The sequence below is a fragment of the Alosa sapidissima genome, chromosome 19 (assembly GCF_018492685.1).
Source record: "Alosa sapidissima isolate fAloSap1 chromosome 19, fAloSap1.pri, whole genome shotgun sequence".
Lineage (NCBI taxonomy): Eukaryota > Metazoa > Chordata > Actinopteri > Clupeiformes > Clupeidae > Alosa > Alosa sapidissima.
The window spans coordinates 22,681,111-22,703,222 of NC_055975.1; the positions used below are offsets into that span (position 1 = coordinate 22,681,111).

A 22,112-nucleotide genomic window follows, 5' to 3' on the forward strand; every position below is an offset into this window, starting at 1 on the left:
CCACACAACTGACCACTGCGGGCATTCCGTCCTCACAGGCCCCTGTGCTGCTGTTGCCCTTATTAAACTCCAGCGGGCACGCGGCCAAGTGGACCTCAGTGCCCAAGCAGGCCACCGAGTGAACCAGGAAGTGACTCTTCTGACGCTCCGTGTACAGCCTGCAGACATCAGTAGGAAGTGTTAAAAATCAGTGATATGCACACTAGTAAGGATGCTGAGAAGGCCTTCACATGTGGGAAAGCAGTGAAAGGGGTTCCACCACCAAAGAGGAAGGTTATGTATGGAGAGACAAGATGTGTTTAGGAAGTGTAAGGACAAAAATAATAGTTGAAAGTTATATAGCAGATAATTATGTGGGAAAGTGATGTCAGGATGAGAAAAGTATGTGAGAAGAAAGAATATGATTATTTAGTGTAGGTAAGCATTTCTGAGAACAGATATTAGCACAAAACAATCTAACTATGTTAGGAGGGAATGTCAATGGATAGCTAAATGCTACCAAAAGAGTAATCCAAACTGAAGTAGTTTTCCTGAGGGAGAGGAGAAAACAAAACCAAGAGTTGAGTTGAGTGCTGAATCAGACCAAACACCAAAGGACAGTTTCCGGAACTCTCCAGTCTTCTGTGTGAGGCCCATGTGAAGTCACATGACACCCAGAAGAGCCTCCCAATTGGTCCAAATCAGAAAAATCCAAACTGAAGGAGAGATCTCTGGAGCTTCATTTCATTTTTCATTTTAGTATAAGAGATTTCAGTATCTCATTAATGTAATGACATAATTTTGTTTATATATTAATGGAAATGCTCTTATGTGCTTTTGAAGTCTAATCAAAAGGTTGTTTTTAGCCATTCCGCTCCATTCACTCTCATTCATTGAGGACACTGGATGTGAGCCCTACAATGTCAGTACATCCACAGGTCACGCCGGGGAGGTTAGTAAAGAATGAGATCTCCGTGTCGGGACAAAACTGACATGGAAGATGTTGGTTGGTTGGCTGTTTGGTTTCCAAGGTTACCTTTTATTTGTGGTGATGGCGCTGTTTTTAACGTTAGCGTTAGCTTTAGCATTAGCTTTGGATTTGAGTTTCTGCCTGCAACGCAAACATTGATTACAAACAGACTTACACATAGAGACACACATGTGTGCACTGCACACACACACACACACAAAACACACCATTCAAGAAAGACTAGAAAATACAGCATTTCACACACACACACACACACACGCACTAGGCTGACAACAACAATAAGCACATAAGATCACAAAAGCAAACAACAAAGCAGTGTGCTAAGCAATGATGTGATTGAATAAATGATTTCATGATGAAACATAGACATACACATAATGGACTTAGTCTCACAATGAGGATTTAAAGCATGGAAGTATTAGTTTATGTTAGTAAATCCAGCAGGCGCCCACAGTGAGTCACAACACATGGTCACGACATCCTCATGGACCGTAAGAAACCTCTCTACCTCCTTCACAATCACCCACAACCACCATTAATGTCCATTAATGTCTATTATCCCAGCGGATGGTCTGCGAGCTTAATGACTCACATTTACTGCTGTTGGAGTCGCATGGGATCTGTGTGGGATTCGGTAAATAAATGACAAAGCAACTCAGTTATGTGGCAAAAAAAGTCCCATGCCAAAGAGTAAAGAGTGGCCAACTCACTGTGTTCATATTCAAACAGCAATGAAACAGATGTGGAACAAGAATTACACACAGAACTGAGTTGGCTTTTTCAATCTCACACACACACACACACACACACACACACAATAGCACAGTATGCTGGTGTATAAGAGGATGTGAGTGATTAAGACTACTAATTAAGACTACTACCACGCTTACAGGAACACACACGCTCTCTCTCTCTCTCTTCCTCTCTCTCTCTCTCACACACACACACACACACACAGTGTGTGTGTGCCTGTCAATCTAGAGGAAGAACAGGCTCAGTTCTTCCTCTCAGATAGTACCTGCTAGCCGCTACTGTAACTTTGCCTTTAGCCTCAGCTGATCTTTTGAGACGCCTGCAAAGTGACAGCACAGATTTTCACTCATACACACACAACAGACACACTGCACAAACTAGGCATTTACACAATGATGACTCGATGGCTTGAATACACACACACACACACACACACACACACACACACACACACAAACACACACACAAACACACACACACACACACACACACACACACACACACACACTCAATAGCATAGGGATGCTTGTCTGAACGGTTGTCAGAATGGTTGGTGTTGCCCATCTGGAATTAATCATATGTGCAAGTCATACCTACATGCTCACAGCCAACCCTTTGTACATTGAAAAGAAATACATACATCAACACTAAAATAACCTCTGTTTATCATATTTCGCTGTTTTCATAAATGTACACTCACTGATATACACATACACATGAAAACAAACTGGGGTTCTCTTGTTTCCATTTACAAGTCCTAAGGTCATACTCCAGAAGTGCACTCATACGATTCCAACAATCAATTAGGAATAAACTTCAGTTACCATTTAATGTAATCCAGAATGAAATTCTTCATTAATGCGCACATATACGCACACACACACACACATGTACATTCTCTCTCTCTCTCTCTCTCTCTCTCACACACACACACAAACACACACACACACACACCACATTGTAGTCATTTGAGGGTGTTAGGGGTTGGAATTCCCAAAAGTGAGACATTCCTCCAACATTCCACTGAATTCTGGTGTCTGGACGTTGGAAAAATACCCCTAACGCCTACTAGCTGTACCCCTTGCTGACCTCCCCCCCCCCCCCCCCCCACTTTCTTGCCTCTCTCTTCCTCTCTTCCTCTCTCCCTACCTCTTTTTCCCCAAATAAAACTTTCCTCCTGTCTGGCATTCTGAGGTGAGACGGCCACAGCAGCACTAAGACCAGATTGTATGTGTGTGTGTGTGTGTGTGTGCGCGTGTGTGTATGTATGTGTTTAAGTGAGTGTGTGTGTTCTGGAACAGTGCCGACCTCCCTTTTCTCAGACGAATGAGAGAAAACACTACACTTCCTCTCATGGCAGTGGGAACGAGACAGCATGAGTGAGAGTAAGAGAGGGGGGGGGGGGGATCTCCAACATCCTGGTCACAGTTATGAAAACCCCTGTTCTGGAATGCCGCCAAAACTTTCCTCCTGTCCTCACTGTCCTCCAACATTCTGCAAACATTCCGTGAACACTCTGCAAACATTCTGGAGCTACGCCCCCTCCATCCTAAACACTAACCGTGTGTTTACAGTAGTTGAAATCACAGGGGTGAATCTGTGCACTATAAATAAAGACCTCACATCATAAGAGCTCTCCTCCAGCCCTGAGTTTAACACATCAAACAAAACTATGCCTCACCACAACGTCTGAGAGGAAACATCACTGTGCTTGGAGCTGCACTCAAAACCTGTGATATCATACAAAATGACAGTGTGGTATAAAACAATGAGTGTTTTCTGAGTTCAAAATGAGACGTGTACTCTCTGGAGCAACACAGTGCAGTATCTTCTTTCCAGCTGTGAAGTAATGCAGTTTTCTCTTATCTGAACCCCGGGCACGATATTAGGCTAAAGTGTAATTATTTCTCCAGGAAATATGCTGTTCATTTCGAGTGATTGTGAGGTTTACCTGTAGAAGTTCTTGTTGACCTTCCTCTCGTGGGGGAACCCCATCAAGCCGCAGATGACGCGGGAGTTTTTGGGGGTCCAGCCGCGGTCACACACCTGAGACCAGCTGTTCTTGTAGCGCACCTCCACCACGCCCTCCGTTACCGGGAGACGGCGCTTTGCTGTGGCAACCACAGGGCGCAGACGCACTTCCTCGATGTGGTACTCGTCCCCCTGCCCTGAGAGAGCCTGAGAAAGAGATGGAGGGACCAATCAGTTGATGTAAACACTAATCTGAGATGGGGGGACCAATCAGCACTGATGTAACGATAATCTGAGAATGAGGGACCAATCAGCACTGATGTAACACTAATCTGAGATGGAGGGACCAATCAGTAGGCTACTGATTACTGTAAACAGTAATTGGTATCTCTAGGATTTTTGCAATCTTGTGTTTTCACAAATTCAAGACAATTCAAAGATGCAGATAGTAATGTTCTCTTATTACTGCAACATTTCCACAAGAACAATGCTCAGTCATTGAATATTGCAACTGATTTCAACTCAGAATCACTGCCATTTCCACTTTTGAGAATTCCTGCAGCATATTACTTTTATTTAGCCGTAATCACCACAACAAACTCCTGGAGGGACTGACTGGTGCTTGTGTACACATGTTGAGGGGGGCATGCACTGTTATGTTATTCCTAGAGTTACAGATTAAAGTGGTTTAAGTGCAAAAGGCGTCTTTTCCTGCAGTTCTATCCCAATCAAAATTCTTCAATGTTTCTAAGGACATCAAACGAGTGTCAGAGTATTTCTGTGTGTGTGTGTGTGTGTGTGTGTGTGTGTGTGTGTGTGTGTGAGAGAGAGAGAGAGTGTGTATTTCTGTGTGTTTGTGTGGGTGTGTTGGTATGTCTCTGGATGTGTGTAACTCAGTGCCTTGGCGTGTCCTAGATATTTTTGTAGATTTGAGTAAACATATATCCTGATTTCATGTGGCTTTGACCTCTCTGTCTCTAGTTTGTGTGTGTGTGTGTTTGTTTGTGTGTGTCTGTTTTTGTGGGTCTGCGTGTGCATGTATTTATTGAGGAAAAATGAGAGCCTGTCTGTGTGTGTGTGTGTACCTCAATGACATTTTCAGTGTCAACGAATCCTGGCAGTCTCTCATCCTTGCAGATTACTCCAGCGTCCTCGTCGTGTGTGCAGTCGCTGTTTCCCCAGCCTCGTGACTTGCACACAGATATGCTCGTCTCGCTGCCACTGCACTGGACGTTGTCCAGCCAGATCTTGCCTGCACACAAACAAGATTGCAAATGTGACAGGTGTCTAATTATATTTGTATTTGTATATTACCAGCTTTTGATACAGTTTCCCATACAATCCTTCTCCACCTCCTCTCTGAGCTCATCTGCCTCAGTGGCACAGTCCTGATTCGTCCTACCTCACAGACTGGAAACAATTCATCACCCTAAATGGCTCCAACTCTGATCCAGCACCCTCTAACCATGGCGTGCCCCAGGGCTCTGTGCTTGGTCCTCTGCTGTTCACCATTTACATGCTACCCCTAGGTCATATCATCCGTAAACATGGACTCAACTTCCACTGCTACGCCGATGACACTAAACTTTATATCAGCACAAACCCCTCCTCCCAGCTCCCACCCACACAACTTGTCTACTGCCTGCAGGAACTCAAATCATGGATGTCCACAAACTTGTCCTACTCAAACTCAACAGTAATAAGACAGAGCTCATGGTGGTGGCCCCAGGAGAATGTGTGTGAGAGAGAGAGAGAGTGAGAGAGTATGTGTGTGTGTGTGTGTGTGTGTACCTGCTCCTTTTCCATACTTGGCGCTGTGTGTCCAGCCAGTGGCGGAAACAAAGCCCAGCTGTCGGCAGAGAACGTGGGCATTGAACAACGTGAAGTCATCGTCGCAGATGGTTCCCCACTCGCCCTTATAGAACACCTCGATGCGCCCCTCGTTGTGTTTCCGAGGGTAACCGGCCAAGCGGAACTTGAGACGCTCGGACTGTTGCGTGGGAGCAAGTGTGGACTTTGTACGAGGTGTGGTCTGTATTGGGGGTGTGGTCTGAGCCAGACACAAGGTAGACCACACCCCTATTAGGAGTGTGACTGTATACCTCCACCAATGACAGAGATCCATTAGTGAACCTGCATAACAGGGTTTCAAAAAGAGGGGGAAGTTATGGGACTGTCAGTGAATGTAAAAAAAAAAAACACAGACAGCATGATGTTATGTGCTTCCGTTACACAGAAATTAAGTCAAAATTCATCAAAATGAGAGCTGCAATATGGTCAAACTGGAGCAAGAGTAGAATTGCTCGATTATGGCAAAAATCATAATCATGAATATTTGTGTAACAGTAAATAACTGTTTATAACTATACACAAAAAGAGTGCATTGTTGCAAAACCGAATGCAGCAAAATAATCGTCGGGCTATATTTGGATTATGTTTTTTCATAATCATGGGAAGTCATAATTGACAATGGATCGTTTAATTTGATTTATTGACCAGTCCTAAGCCAGAGTGCATTTTAGACCAAGAACATGCATACTGCATGGGTCAGACTTTCCCAGATGCAACCCATATTTGAATAAATTCACTTTTAAATGAGATTACAATGCACATGCTTATTCATTGGACTGTAATACAACATGGACATGATAGTATTGAACATTAGCGCTAACGGTTTCCAACTGAGGGGCAGCTTTTGGCAGGTGTCTGTTAAGTTTCTAACTTGACCTTTCAACCCTGGCCCATAAAAAAACAGGTTGCTCTGAAGACAGAGTAATGCGAAACACATTTGCCTCTGTGTGGGAGGTTCCCATTACACCAAAGGGATATTTACTGTCCTAGAGAGAGAAGGAGATGGTCTGCATACTGTATATGGGCTCCAAGAAATACTTGATTTATTCTTACAAGACAATGTTTCAATCTCAACAGATCTTCATCAAGCAAATAAGAAAAGAAAAAAAAAAGTATTTACTGTCCTGTCACTGTTATGTCATGTAAAATACACCATACCAATACATCACAAATGCTTGATAAGGAAACATCAATCTGTCTTACAAAACTGGCTTTTGCCTTAACCCCCCTCCACACACACACACACACACACACATTCACACTCACAGAGTTGGCTCAACAGGAGACTTTCACCCACACTCTAGTCATTATTATATCATACATTTTACATGATTCTGCAAGCCTCACACATTTGGGTAATCAATTATGATTGATGTAATTACATTTCAACCCTCATCACTTTTAGTGCACTGTAATTAAAACCTTTATAAGCTTTTGTCATGCAACAACCCCAAAACACTGCCACTCTCTATAGGCTATACACGTGTGTGTGTGTCCTTTTGAGGGGAAAAAATCCTTGCTGCCTCAAGCAGATAATTATATTTGGTGAGGCAGAAGTCGAGCCTCCGGTGGGTTGAAGCCGTCCCACCTGCCCAGACACAGCAGTTTAGGTAGCAGACTTTCAAATGTGATTAGGATCTGGACCCTTATCCTCCAGAGTATTCTGGCATTCCTCTCAGACCCTCTCTTTTAAGGTCGCGCCATCACTTAACAGACCCCTGCCCAGATCCGCCTTAAGACCGCACCAATGTTGAGTCACTAATAAACAGAAATGACGGACGCATTATGATTGACAGACTGAGTTATCACAACTGTCAAGTGCGAGAAAGAAGGCTGCCTATGAACACTGGCCCATTGTCAGACAGTGATCAGAGACCATAAACTGTGATCTAGACTGGCAGTCGAGGATATTTGGAGACCCTCGGCCTCGAGGGACAATGGAATGTTATTTTGGAATGGATTTTTTTTCCTTGACTGGCGCATTCGAGTTTTACACTAACCCGACTCCGGAGACCATTGAGAAAACCTGTTACCTTCCAACTCCAGCCAAAATGCTGTGAAGGTGTAGTAGCCTAGCCTAACTTGGAATATGATGTCACTGTTATGACGTTGCTGGATGGACCAGCATTCATTCGTACAGAAGCTACGTAGGCCTAGGTTACATTATAGCATAGACTTCATGTGGTTGCGCTGTAAACACCTTTAAAGTTAAACTATGCAGTATTGGCAATTTCCTTACTGTTTTTTTTTTTTTTTTGCTTATTTTTCGCTTGCTCTGTCATGACGAATGTCTGAGAAACTCCATTGCTACCTTTTTCTAGCCAGTGCCTGTGTTTTTGAATGCAGTAAAGCAATTCGTTACACTTATACTTCCTGACACTGAGGCCGTCGGCCCGCCGGCCCTAAGTTGCAAGGGTGTTTTTTTCGCTCACAGGCGCTAGGGGGAAGCGAGACGGCGACCATTCAACCCGAAAAAGTCATATAACAATTCCAATGACTCTGAAGCTGGTAAATGAAGGTAAATGAAGCTAACAAACTTGCATATGAAGCTAAAAAACCTGCATAGTGTGTCTTTAACGAGGCACAACATACAGCAGCTGCGCATAGTGCCTATGCCTAAATGAGTGGCGAAAAGTCAATACAAATCCCTACAGTATACTAACACACTTAACCCATCATGCATCCCACAGTCAGCTAGCTCTCCGGCGGTTTATCAACAGCAACTCCACACATCCTAAATATTATAGGCTATTTTGTTTGGCTTATAAGCACCTAGATTTAAACTTATGCCACAATGGGTGCTGCTGGAAATGATTCAATATTAGGTATTTTAAAAATTATTCCCTGGTCGTAGCCTATAGCCTAACGTGCACACACACAAAGGCGCACGTTTAGAGAGAGAGAGAGAAGGGGGGGGGGGGGGTTAGGTTAAGTCCTGATACAGGATCCAATTTGACACCTGTTTTCCCTATAGAAGTCCAAACCAGATGTTTTCAACTTCAGATTTTAACTTGGGTATTTCGTTACTTTCAGCAGGCCAAGTGTGTATTTAACACACCAACTGCTACATTAACTCTGACCGTAGAGACTGAGAAGTTTGCGAGAGAGAGAGAGATCGAGAGAGAATGAGATGCTTCAAAAGAATCTCATAGTTTGTACTGGGAGGAGTATGATTCTCCTCGGTCAACAACACCAGGAAGTTTGTTTTAAAATATAAACAGATAGGCCTATACACTGTTGAAAATGACAGGCTGCACAAATGACATAATCGGCATATCAAATCAAATCGTAACTGCAGTCCAAATAGCTAAACCTGAAAAGGAAGAACAGTTTTGGTTTTTGATACAGGCACAAAGCCAGGCTCTCTCCCTGACAGATACTAACAGCAAAGACATATTTTGAACTTACCAGTGGGACTCCAGACAGCCGGTTTCAAAATTCCGTGTACTTTTTTTGTCCGCTCATACGCGATAACTCCAATTTTTGGTCAGTTGGCTACTAATTATGCAGCCACGGATATCCTTCGTCCGACAGAAGAAGGTCATCCAGACCGTCAGCCTAATTTAGAAACAAATCTTTACGGGGAAAAGCACCTAATGGTCCATAATCACTACCGTCCTTTTGTCTATAAATTGCCAGCTGTACAGCAGTGAAAGTAAGAGTGATGGGATACAGAGGAGGGAGAGAGAAGGAGGGAGGTGGAGTTGACTCGTGGACGACTCTACACATCTTGAGAGGGGGCAGGATTTTTCCTAGAGAAAAAACTAACACTGGTTCTTTCATTGGTTCCGTAAGAGATTTCCACTTGTGTAACAGTGAAACGTGCCCGTTATGTAGGTCCTTCAGGTATAGCCTATTATTTAAAAAAAAAAATATAATATATATATATATATATATATATATATATATATATATATATATATAAAATCCTTTTTATTTAATTTTTGATAATTTGGAATTCAAATTTTTGCTTTCATCAAATTTACAGAAACCCTGTATGGTTGAAAGGTTAAACCATGTTGTCTAGTTGTCACACAATGCTCAACACAACTGAAATTAATACAAGGTATGCCCCCCACACTTTACTAGGTTTCAGAGTTGCTTTACTCTTACTGTAAGTATGCCTAGATAATTGTATATCGTAATTGTATAAATAATTTATGTTTAGGCCCATTAAATAATACAAAATAAATGTTCCAGCTGGCTTGACTGCTTTGCAATTGAGTCTCCGAGATGGTACTCCCTGTGGACCATCTAGACCTCTGTCAACCACAGAATGGACAATCGGTTGAGTTGACATGGCTGTCAGCCTCAGAGGTAACCTGATGCCTTGGCCAGCTTATCTATACCAAACCCAAACCTCCATGGAAGACAGATCACCTCTACCCTGCAGATTCTGCTTTTAAGCTACTTGCAACAATGAGAGTAACAATGCACACTGTGTTAATCTTATTACAATACATGGGTCCTAAAAGTAATAAGGCCGGATGGCCCTCTATCATGCCTGTTCCACATGGTGTAACTCAGGTCCACTGTGCCATCGTGTATCTATCCAGCTCAGGGCTGAGGGCAGTCTTTATCACCTAGTATGCCAAACCAAGGTGCCTCGCCTGGTGTCTGACTGATCTGGATCTGGACGACATTAGTTGACCTTATACAGTACAACCTTCCAACTGCAGACAATTACTGAAGCCAGGTGTTGTGGGAAGCAAGAAAAGTTCTGGTGCATGAACTTCTGCCATCATGTGGCATGTGGGAGCAGTGAGCTCATTCATTAAGGTTTGCTGTTTACCATGGTGTCAAATTAATACATTGATTTTGTCTAGTTATGAGCTTTAGTTAAATGTAGGACTATCTTTCAAATTAGTGCCTGAAGTGTTTCAGGAATATTAAGACATTTTCTCTCATTCAAAAGACTCACCAAGTGTTTTGACATCTTTGGTGGTTGTTATTGTGTTATTGCATCATACTTGATAGACATTCTACAACTGTATCTTGCACACATTACAAACATACATTTACACTGTTACTTCTGCTTTTTATATCCACTCCACGTGTACTTGTCTTGGTACTATGCCTTATTTGTATATTGTATTTTGTATATTATGTTAATACGTTGATATGTGCCTTTATGTATATTGTTGTCTATATTGTACAGTATGTGTCTGAAAGTGATTGATAATGACTGACTGACTATATTATTGTGTTACATGCTCCAAATGTAAAGCACTTTGAGCTACATTCTGTGTATGAAAGGTGCTATACAAATAAAGCTTATTATTATTTATTACTATTGTCTATTGAATGTTTTGCTACTACATGTCTATGTGTTGAATGTACAGATTGTTAACGCCTACCAAAGTCATTCCTTGTATATGTAAATATACTTGGCCAATAAAACTGATTCTGAACTGTCCTGTGGGCTGGTTGGCAAAGCTGCGTCACTGAAAACATATTTTGTGATGCTGTTGAAAGCTGGTCAGAAATCTTTTCAAAGATATCTGCTGAGCAGAGGTGCAATTGATGAGTAACATCCAGACAAATGTCAGCCTGGCTTTCTTAGAGCAAATACATAACACCAGGGGTCGACAATAATGGTTGCCCTTGGCTTCCAAATTGTTACAGGTGGCAACCAGATTTGGTTGGCTTTGGCAACAACCTCATCATGCCTGGTTGAGAAGCCTGCAACCACCAGTTAACGTTGAGCCCTGCATAACACACAGTACTAGTAGAGTCTATATCACACAGTACTAGAGTTTAAGAATAGGAGTCTAGCTCATTACTGCTACAGGGGACATGCACTGCATCCTAAAATGCCTCTGCCTGTCACAAACCAATACTTTCATAAGGGGCCTATTTGGCTGTCTTGCATCTCCCGGTGTCAGGGGATTTCCTATCTGAGCTGCATTTCAACACCGTCCCCAGTGAATGGGCGTGCTGCGTGTCTCTAAGTCTGCCCCAAAACATACGCCCACTCCCAACACGGTTGAGGCGGATTGGCCGCCTTGGTACTGCAAACCCATTATCAAATGGTTAGGAGACGGGCACATCAGTAGGGAAACCAAAATAACCTAACCGACCGTGCCCGCTAAATGATGAGGTGGAGCAGTAGTTAGCACAACCGTCTGGTTAGCGTTAAACACAGTTCAATCCTTGAGTGATCACTTTCCATTCACTGTGGGCAGAAACAAACTTGATCATCTTCATCACCTCTCTGCTACAAAACTCCAGTCTATCTCGCACCACTGGGAATATAGAAATGGACATTTGATTTTTGTACACATTCCACCAGAGGAATTGCAATATCCTGTGCCCCATTTTTGAGGTATCTCTTCACAGGATGTCTGCGAGACAGCGTGCTGCGCCCCAGTCACCACACACCGTGATGTTTTATAAAGCGAATGGCACTGGACCAATGACTGACTGAAGCTGTTCACCTGAGGGCCAGAGCATAGCAGTGCGATTGGCTATACGGACCAACTGGTAGCTCAGGTAAACATCATCTGGAAATTGTGTCTACTCACCAGCCTCACACCAGTAGTCACTCACGAAAGGATCTCTGGTACAACATGAACTTTCCAAATCAAAATGGTCTGCATTCAATTCCATGGTAAAAGGATGGGAAAAGTTAGGCTTTAGAGGTTTATAAAACCAGAATCCTCAGAACACCTGGCCTAAACGGACTTTAACAATTGTAAAAGAAAGCGCAACCACACAGTTCAAATCATTTTAAACATATTTTATTGCAACCAAAAAAAAAAAACAGTAAAGTACCAAACAATAGTCTTTACAGTAAAAAAATATTTTTTTTCAGGTAAGCGTAAGCTTCATAGCTTGTGTAACAGCATAGAAAACAGCTATTTTCAGCATGTAGACTTTCTGTCTTACAGGCACTTCAGAGTAACCCCCCCCCCCCCCCTCACAGTTCAATATCAATATAATTGTAATATTATATACACAACAAAAGGTTGAACAAACCTTTACCCTTCAGTTTCCATCAGCCTGTGAGGAACCGGCATACCGGTATGCACTAAGTAAGGGAGGTCCTAATTTCCTTGTGTGGTTTTGGTGTATGGTCCCACATCAACTGAAATGGAGTTCAATGGAAAAGCAACTGCTCTGTGTTTCATTTCTGTGCAACACTTAAAAACAGAACACATCTGTTTCAAGGATGATCCACATGCCACTCCAATGCAACCAGATGACGCCAAGGAAATTAAACACACACATAGAACATCTTTGACATTCAACAGAAAGCAAAGATCTTTGACATTCAACAGAAAGCAAAGATCTTTGACATTCAACAGAAAGCAAAGATCTTTGGCTCTCCTATCCAGCTGAAACAGACCTGAAAAGGTCTTCTGTCTGATTGTCGGTGCAGGTCTACGGTAAACAAGCCGATGCTTCTAACTAAGGAAGTTAGCAACATACAGACATTTTTCACCGTAACGTTCCCCTGATCTCAATAACCATCGTCCCAGGATTCTGGATTTGCTGAGATGCATGAGCATCTCTGCTCGTCTCCCCTTCTTTCAGGCTTGTTAAGGCTTAACCATGTGCTACTATGATACAGCAAACCCCCAAACAGGGCTAAGAAGTCCAGCTGAGGGCTCAAAGGCACCAATGAGCCCCAGCGAGTGCAGCATTCTGTCTACAGAGCGAGTGTTCTGTTCTATTCTGTCATTAAGGCATTATGATGACAGAGAGTTCCAGAGGGAAGACGAAGAGAAAGGGCCCAGACGGGGACTGGCCTAAGTGTGAAGGGATAGTGCACACATTAGACACGGTGTGACTAACAGGTGGGTTTAAATCTGTGACTGAGCATGAAGGACCACACATATAAGACATATACTGTAAGTGTTTGTGTGTGTGTGTGTGCGAACATACATGTATGTTTGGTGCTCAGCAGTGAAGAGAGATGCTCAAGAGGAAGTTCAGGACGGGTTTAGCAGTTCCAATAATGCTCCCACAGCACCAAAATAACCCTGCGTAAACAAGAACACACACACACACACACACACACACACACACACACACACACACACACACACACAGTTAGAGTGATGCGTCAAGAGACAAATGACCCTTACTTTCAGAAGCATCAGAGTTTACGTTAGCCGCCTACAGCCGGAAATTGTCCGGTTTCACGCGTAGTTGTCCCGCAGAAAAAAATTATAAAAACGTCATATAAGCCTACAATATGTTACCACGACAACTTAATATAAACTTGAAACTATGAAACGTTCGTTTTTTATTTCAAGTTTGCCCAAGTAGCGGAATAAGCTTTCATTCTAGAAAAGGCTAAGGAGGAGTTGCAGTTGCATTTGCTAATTTATTGAGCAGGTTTTCAAGTCATTTATTGGGACATTTTGTGGGGAGGAATCCAGGGCAACTAAAGAGGTCACAACCACCGTTCTAAAACTTTCAGTGAGGGTCTGTGTATCCAGTGTATGCTTCGTTATATAGCTACCAGATCTGTAAGGAGGGGCCGCTGGGTGTGAGAGAAAAGGGGGTATGATCGCGCAGTAATGAACTTGTACAAACAACGATTTCGTGCCTGTTTTTAAGCTCACCTATGCCGACCGCAAAACATTACCGATCCACTGGGAATTCTCCCGACTCCCACGATTCTCCACTAATGCGCTTGTGTAGCATTACAGGCTAGTCTGTTTGCAATGTGTGCGCAGCAGCTCGCGCAACTTAATGAAAGTATGCTTCTCCGCTGCTTGTGCAAAGCTGATCCTAAACAAACTGCTGGTGCTGACGACGCTTAATAAACTGCATTGTGGAAATATTTTGTGCCGTTTAAATATATAGGAATTTATGGCTATTTAAAACATAGTCCGGCAGATGTTCTGTATGTCCGGTACCGGTTCTGGAAAATTATCGGGCATTTTGTCTGGCCAAAAAAAAAAATCCAGCGAAAGCTCTGATATACATATACATACACACACACACAAACACAACACAAAAAAGCCATGCTTGTATGTGAAACACACACACACACACACACACAGACCTCATGTTTCAGGAAAAGAGCCTTCAGTTGTCCTTTGCTCCAATAGTCCATGGCATAAGCCAGCAGTTTCATAGACAGTGTGTTCACTCTCAGGAAGTTCCCCACAAACACAACTCTCTCAATGCTCTGATGAAAAACACATTTGCTTTATCATTATACATTAGCATAAACACAAACCCTATTCACACTTACAGTTACACAACAAAACTATCCAATGTCTAGATTACACTTCTGAATTGCATACATAAATTGAAATGAATGATTTTGTTACACATATTTTTGTAGGTTTTATGCATTCCTTAGTTTCAATCTTTTTTTTTTTTTTTTTTTTAAATCTTGAAAGCATTTTGGTACAAACACATATAAATCCGACTTGACTCGACTAATTGTCTTTGCAGGTAACGAATGCAGGATCATGATGCTTGTATCGTACTTCAGGCATGATTAGACTTGGTGACTGTATGATGGCAGTATTTCCTGTCTGCATCCCAAGCTGTCTGATGTGTGTAGTTGGTCTCTACGCTCTCATAGCCCTGTACAATGCTGCTTGATCAGATTCCACAAGGCAGCACTGTAAAGAGGCTGAGAGAAGAGAGAAAGACCTGTGTGTTGTGTGTGTGTGTGTTAGGTGGGTGTGAATGTGTGTGTGTGTGTGTGCGTTAAGTGGCAGCATGTACTGTACCTCGTTGAGAGCACACATGCGTGTGATGGAGCCGATGTTGTTAGTGATGGTGACCAGGGTCGCTCGAGCCAGATCCTCCTTGGACACAGACTCTCTCTTGTCTTTGCTCATCATATTCCCAAAACTAAACATGGGCAAACAAAAACAAACACACAAAATCAGAATGACCCATATGATCCACAAACTAAGGTCAGCATCAATACATCCCACATGAACAATACACATTTTTACACTTCCCTGTGATGATACATCTGTTGAGGATGAGCATGAGAAACAATGACGCTTTTTGAGAGTCTTTAAGTGACATCACTTCAAAACAGTCTCAGAGATGCTTAAATATCAAAATCATCCACAGATGTGTGTGTGTGTAGTGTGTAGTATTTTAGTCAATTAAATATTGACTGTGAATTTGAATGTGCGTGTGATTATGTGTATGTGTGTGAGAGAGAACAACTGCAAAAGAAGTACATGTGCATATGTGTGTGTCTAAGAGTGTGCCTATCTTGAAGTATTTAACCCTTAAAGGAGTACCGTCACACTGGTGTGACGGGAATGTTGAGAAATGAACGTTCTAAAGAATATCTGGGTTCATTGAATTCAACATAGAATTTTAGAACCTTCAATTGTTGCGGAACTTAGAACGTTCAAAAACCTACACCTTTAAGGGTTAAGTAAGTAACACAATACCTGGAAGCCACGGCCCACCCTGGCAGGCCAAACCTCTCGTAATCCCCCCCGTAGATGTCTTTGACCAGCTTATCCACATGTGTGCTCTCCCCCAGCGAGGCCATCTCCAAAGCCTCCTCAAAGGTGCTGCAGCCAGTCAGCAAGCAGCACAGGCCCAGGAACGTACCACCACCCAGGCTGAGAAGGGGGGAGGACAGACCAGTCACAGTCAAACTCTACGACTAAAGGGTACTGTAATTTCCCCAACTATTAACCGCGGCTTATACATTGATTTTGCAAAATGTCTTCAGCTATGAGGTTAATACACAGGGGGCCGTTAATATGGTATTAATATGGTTTTGTTTCTTTTAACTTGCATAAAACACTGTCCTGCGGCTTATACACAATGCGGCTAATACACAGGAAATTGCTACTGTATCTACATTATCATTTGATTTAAAATCAGAGTGGGGGACATTTTGTTGGTGAACCTGGTTTTGACCATGGCATTGATCAGACAGTAATTGAGATAATCTCCTTGCATGAAGTGCCAGGAAGTGACAGATGCAGTGGTAATTCCTAGCTATGGTCTCCTCTGCAGTTTAAACGTTATTCTAATGCTGTAGTTATAACTCTGTAGTTAAGTTCAAATGCTTAAATGTTAATAGCTTAAATGTTATTCTGCTTTGGATAAAAGTGTCCACCAAATGGATAAATGTAAATGCAAAAAAATTTTAAGGGCATTTCCTTGATGAGCCCATTCAGGGGGAATGGTATTTAGACTGGGGGCATTATTAAGTTAGAGAATATTTACCCAAAGACTAAAAGTGATTATGCCTCTTCCATTGAAAACGGCATCATCTTATACCACCGAGAGTGGTGCCTTCATCAGACACAACCAACCACATAAACCTGGCGTGTCTTGAGTAGTGAGTACCTGGTTCCGGTGACACGCCTGTAATTGTCTTTGGAGTAGACAGCCAGGATGCTGACTCCCGAGCCGATGTTGACCAGCAGGAGAGGGTAGGGGTTCTCCAGGGGGAAAGCCTTCTCCTCACAGTGCTCCAGGTCTGTGGGAGTCTCGAAGTAGTAGCACTCGGAGGGCACCACCGAGTCGATGTGGAGGACGCCGCGGATCAGGCACTCCAGCTCGTCCAGCTTGCACAACTCTAGATCTGCCATCTTGAGACACAGACAGAACAACTGATTTTATGAGCTGCTGTTTTTCTGCACACCAATCATGAGCAGTTTGTGTAAGACTGTCAAAGTTAAAGCTTCCTTGGGCTGAGATACAACAAAATTATAAAATACGTAGACACTATATCGACAAATGTATTGGGACGCCTGTCATTACACCCACAGGACCTTCAATGACATCTCATTCTATGTCCATAGGTATTAATATGGAGTTGCCTATTTATTCAGAAGAGTTTTCGTCAGGTTAGGCACTGGTGTTTGACAACCGGGCTGGCCAAGTCTGTTCTAGTTCACCCCAAGGGTGTTTGGTTGTGTAGAGCAGTGGTTCTCAAATGGGGGTACGTGAAGGCACTCCAGGGGATACGTGAGATTTTAACCCTTAGAACCCGATTGATGCAAAGTGCCTCAAAAACTCACCCTTTCTTCTCTGTTACATTGCTCCGCAACTGTTCATCGCAGCGAGATGAAACCTTTATTGCATGACAGAGCAGAAGTGGAGCTTTCCAACGAGACAAAGCACTTGTCTGTACGTTAAAGTATGAAAATAAAAAGAAATCATGAAATTAAATTGCACCATATTTAGTCTTTACTTCTCTGCGTTCACCTGCGCACCCATTACTCTCTTTTGATTTACTCGCCAACCCGTGAACGCATAGATATGGCAAGCATATCAGATGAAAGTGGAGACACAGGGCTATCCATTGATAGCAAGTATGTTGATCCTTCTGGCTTATGAAATCAGACAAAGTGACTACAAAATATTAACGTCATGTACAAAAACCAATGCTGCACACCCATTACTCTCGTTTGAATTACTCGCGGACCTGTGATCGGATAGATATGCCACGCATGTCAGATGAAAGAGGAGACACGGAGCTATCATTTGATACCAAGTACATCCTTCTGAGTTATAAAATAGACGAAGTGACAGCAAAATAATTACTTCATATAACTCGACTTACCTCACGTTTTTTGTCTGTTTTTGTAGCAAAGCATGTTTATAATCAAACGCTATTGTGTGTTTCTCTATGGCAAAGCATGTTCATAATCCGGTTTTGAGATCCTACCAAATTCCTGCATGGCATCCAATTCAAGGCTCATATTGCATCCCAATTTGTTCGGCAAAGAAACACCTTTTTTGCCTTTATTTTGTTCATGGCAATGCAGTAAAAAGTAGTAGAGAATCATGAGTGCAGACACCATAGGCACACACAGGCTATAACACGTAAATGGTCAAGTCAGGTCAGATCAGTTCGTGTCACAGATATGGAGCGCAGAAAGGTCATTAAATCACTAAATAAAAAAAATGGCATTTATTTCTGTAAGGCACACACCACATGTCTGTAAATTGTTTAGCCCCAGAGAATTCCTCCACCATGGCAATGATATTGCCAGATTCAGGACAGTCTGCTACACACACATGAAATGCATGTAGAGCTATGAGCTTGCTGTGGTGAGATACATGTCAAAATATAAGAATTTTTATGTTTTTATATTTTAATTCTTTAAAATATAGAATTTGAAATGCTAGTACTAATACATGAAATGATGGCAGATCTGGATAGCCTAGACTCTGCTGAAAAAAACAATATATAATATGTGTGTGTGACACTTACAATGACCAGAATAGATCCTTATAAATAAAGGTTGTGAAAATGCCCTAAAAACAGCTTAGGGTTAATACATACATTAGATTTAAAAAATAGAATCCATGTAAAAATACTTTAAAACAATTATTTAATAAATATTTCAGGAAAATATAAGTTCATAAAATTAATTTTATATTTCAGTAGGCTATTCAATTTCATTATCCTAAAAACCCAGAGTCCCCCCATACCAGGAAGGTTCGACCCAACCTGTCACATGCCACCCGCCATTACCTGTCAATCACTGTCAAAACTCAAACGATGGAGTCGTGGTTGAAGTTTATGGATGGAGTCGTGGTTCCAAAGTTTAATAAATTAGACACTGATGTCACAGTTCTCTGTTTTAAGTCTTTTTTTCTCAACTAAAAATGCTTTGCGCTGGTTAGGGGGTACTTGGCTGAAAAAATATTTCACAGGGGGTACATCACTGAAAAAAGGTTGAGAACCACTGGCGTAGAAAACCCTGTTCTGTGTAAAGAACCCTGTTCTCTGCAAGCCAGTCAAGTTCTTCCATATCACAATCACTTGAACACCTTTAAGGACCTTGCTTTGTGCACTGCGTACAGTCATGCTGGTGCAGGGAATAGTTAACACTAGAAATCTAGAAGGCTAGACAATCATATGCTTCCAACTCTTTGGGAACAGTTTTGGAATGCCCTTTTCCATTCCAGCATAACTGTATCCTGGTGCACAAAGCAAGGTCCAGAAAGACATCGATGGGCGAGTTTGGTGTAGAAAAGCTTGACTGCCCCACAGAGAGAACAAGTTACTCTGTGTCATCAATTACCTTTAGGATGAACTAGAAGAGACATTTGCGAGACAGGCCTTCTTGTCCAACATCAGTGCCTGACCTCACAAATATGAATGGACAAAAATGTCCACAGACACTGTAAAATCTTCTGGAAATTCATCCCAGATGAGTGGAAACCATTATAGCTGCAGAGAGGAAATACCTAGCTAGATACCTAGATACCGAATACCTAACGTAACTTAGCAATACCTGGATATACAGTATAATGGAATGTCATTGAAGTTCCTGTGGGAGCAATGGCAGGCGTCCCAATACTTTTGTCTCCATATATAAATATGTATCTACTGTCCTGAAGTAAATATCAATGCTGCCTGTGTATGTGAAAGAAAAGGATAGCGGCAGTCAATCAAAGGCCTTTTAACGGCATGTTTGCATGACCCGTAACATAATGTAATCAGTGCAGCTATTACATGCACCCATTACATTCCATTACGTTTTTTATCCATGTATTTCAGTGCGTCCACCCACCTTGAGAAAGTCTTGCTCAAACTTGAAAGCGCCTCCACCGGTGGCGCAAAGCGTGGTGTGTAGGCTGGAAAAGTGCTTGTCCCGAACCATTTGTAGGAAGGCGGCCATGTCGTGCGTGGGGAATCGGATGAAGTGCAGACTGCCCGTGCGGCCGCACAGTGACAGCCCCGGCAGCTCCAGGTGCACATCTCGGATTCCGGTAGTTCCATAAGCCGTGTGGGATGTCAAATAGTGTCGGATGCTGCGCAGGCTCTCAACCTCTTCTTGCTCCTCCTCCGCTGTCACGTCTTTCGGCTCAAAGTACACTAGCTTTACCAGCGTCCCGCCAATGTCCATGCCGAACCAGGGGAATGCTAGATGTGTTACAGAAATAAGCAATGTGCATAAATAACTGTAAAGGACATGTTTAATACGCGTTTCCCCAGAGTGTAAAATACCGTGTTAAGATCAACAACATTATTGACTTTTTATTAGATGCAGGCAAAAAATGCAGTATGTAAATACTGCAGGCATATATTGGGTATCTGGCAGTGTTTCAAGAGTGGAAGTAAAGTTAACACTTTGCTGTTCAATCACATTCACCATAACAGAGCTTGAATGATGGGACTCGGGAGAGACGCCATCTTGACCGAATACAGCTGTAACGTAACAGCTACCTGGGGCATATGGTAGTAAAGCGTAATGTACACATAGATAAAATATAAATTATAGCACATATAGATAAAATGAAAATTGAGTTAACGACAATGCGCTGATTAACGATTAATTTACTGCGTAGTTAATGCATGTCTGTCTACAAAGACACTTTAATTTATCAGATATTGAGGCGCAATTAATTATTTAATGAAATAGTTACCTCATGATCGAAACCCACTCTAGCATGGCAAACGTTAACATTGCCATTGCTCGCTCAATTTGTTCATGAAAATAATTTGCTAAATTAGCCAATATCCCATAAATTAGCCCTATGCGAGTCTCAATTAGCTTGTTATCTAGCACTAGCTGCAACGTTAGCTCACTAGCTTCTAATACATCTGCCCGTTAGATGGAAGCTTGTGGTTTCTTGCAGCTAATATGACACAAAATGTGGAGACAGGCGAACAGTCTGGCGCAGACATGTGTATGCGACAACTATCCAGGGACAAATGTAAATAACGCTAGATAGCCCACCATCAACCTATATAAATAACGTTAGATAGACCACCATCAACCTACGTTTTGACACCCCTAATCTGACGTTAGCATGCTAGCTAAAATAATCGCTACAGGTAAAATTGCCCCCGTTAACAGGGCTTAAAAACCTACGGGGCCTGTTCTTTTTTAGAGAGTCGATCCTTTGTCTAGCGATGGTCGAGCTGGATGTCCGCCGCGCGATTGAGGCACTTCCCCCGGCCGATACCGATGCGCCCTCCATGTTGGCGGCTGTAGCGGAAAAGCTAACACTACTTTGCGTTTCCTTCCATGGAGGCTGTTGATGGTGGTGCGGCTTCTTCGGTTTAACGACTTCATCATTCTCGGTCTCCTCAGACGTTCCATCGTCAGTTTGATGACCATTCAGTTCCATTCAGAATGCGTCAAGAATAATTCTAGGCGAAGTGAATGTTTGCTAGAAAAACTGCTTTTAAACACAACAGTAAAGTAATAATCAAATTAATCCCCATTTCATTTCACATCGCGATGTGTTTATGTCTGTTTACAAGCACAAGAAATGCACGCCTTCGATTTGATACAGCGAGGCACGTATTGATTGACGTCCCGCTACACCAATGGCCCTTTTTCATTATGATTGCAGCGCGTAAACATTACGTTTGCATTGGTTTGAAGAAAAAACATAGAAAGCTACATATAGACCACACAAAATGAGATTAATTGAACATTAGTTTTTTTTTTATATTAGGCTATGGTTATTAATTCACATATTTTTTCCCATGTGGATGCATTTCAAAAATTCCACGATGCACTTTTGCCCTCTAAATCATCACAGAATAAGCGGGTGAGTTGATGCACCTGTCTTTGTTGGAGTTTGTTTTTCAGGGAGATAGGCTACCAAAATCTCGTAGCTAAACATTTGAGCTGTG

At 42.3% G+C, this 22,112-nt stretch overlaps 2 protein-coding genes across 9 annotated transcripts in view; both read right to left on the reverse strand.

Moving 5' to 3' along the window:
- The window catches only part of loxl3b (lysyl oxidase-like 3b), a 20,094-nt gene extending 10,833 nt beyond the window's left edge, over nt 1-9,261 (reverse strand). For 2 of the 6 annotated variants that reach the window (XM_042072433.1, XM_042072431.1), the window contains exons 1-7: nt 8,954-9,261; nt 5,486-5,827; nt 4,780-4,946; nt 3,675-3,901; nt 1,989-2,042; nt 1,016-1,090; nt 1-158 (exon numbers count right to left, since the gene is read on the reverse strand). The exon at nt 1-158 is cut by the window's left edge and continues 53 nt beyond it. In XM_042072433.1, coding sequence (XP_041928367.1) covers nt 1-158; nt 1,016-1,090; nt 1,989-2,042; nt 3,675-3,901; nt 4,780-4,946; nt 5,486-5,819 — 1,015 coding nt within the window. In that variant the 5' untranslated portion in view covers nt 5,820-5,827; nt 8,954-9,261. Of the gene's footprint in view, nt 159-1,015; nt 1,091-1,562; nt 1,580-1,988; nt 2,043-3,674; nt 3,902-4,779; nt 4,947-5,485; nt 5,828-7,545; nt 7,576-8,953 lie in introns of those variants that run through there. The other 4 variants (XM_042072432.1, XM_042072434.1, XM_042072435.1 and 1 more) reach the window with 4 other exon arrangements.
- The window catches only part of pank2 (pantothenate kinase 2), a 22,270-nt gene extending 503 nt beyond the window's left edge, over nt 1-21,767 (reverse strand). Inside the window, exons 1-8 of one of the 3 annotated variants that reach the window (XM_042072469.1) lie at nt 21,340-21,767; nt 20,035-20,387; nt 16,850-17,094; nt 15,934-16,110; nt 15,247-15,370; nt 14,565-14,690; nt 13,433-13,530; nt 12,270-13,296 (exon numbers count right to left, since the gene is read on the reverse strand). In XM_042072469.1, the coding sequence (XP_041928403.1) occupies nt 13,480-13,530; nt 14,565-14,690; nt 15,247-15,370; nt 15,934-16,110; nt 16,850-17,094; nt 20,035-20,387; nt 21,340-21,598 (1,335 nt within the window). In that variant the 5' untranslated portion in view covers nt 21,599-21,767 and the 3' untranslated portion in view covers nt 12,270-13,296; nt 13,433-13,479. Of the gene's footprint in view, nt 1-12,269; nt 13,531-14,564; nt 14,691-15,246; nt 15,371-15,933; nt 16,111-16,849; nt 17,095-20,034; nt 20,388-21,339 lie in introns of those variants that run through there. The other 2 variants (XR_006025425.1, XM_042072468.1) reach the window with 2 other exon arrangements.
- Nucleotides 21,768-22,112: the final 345 nt, after the last annotated feature.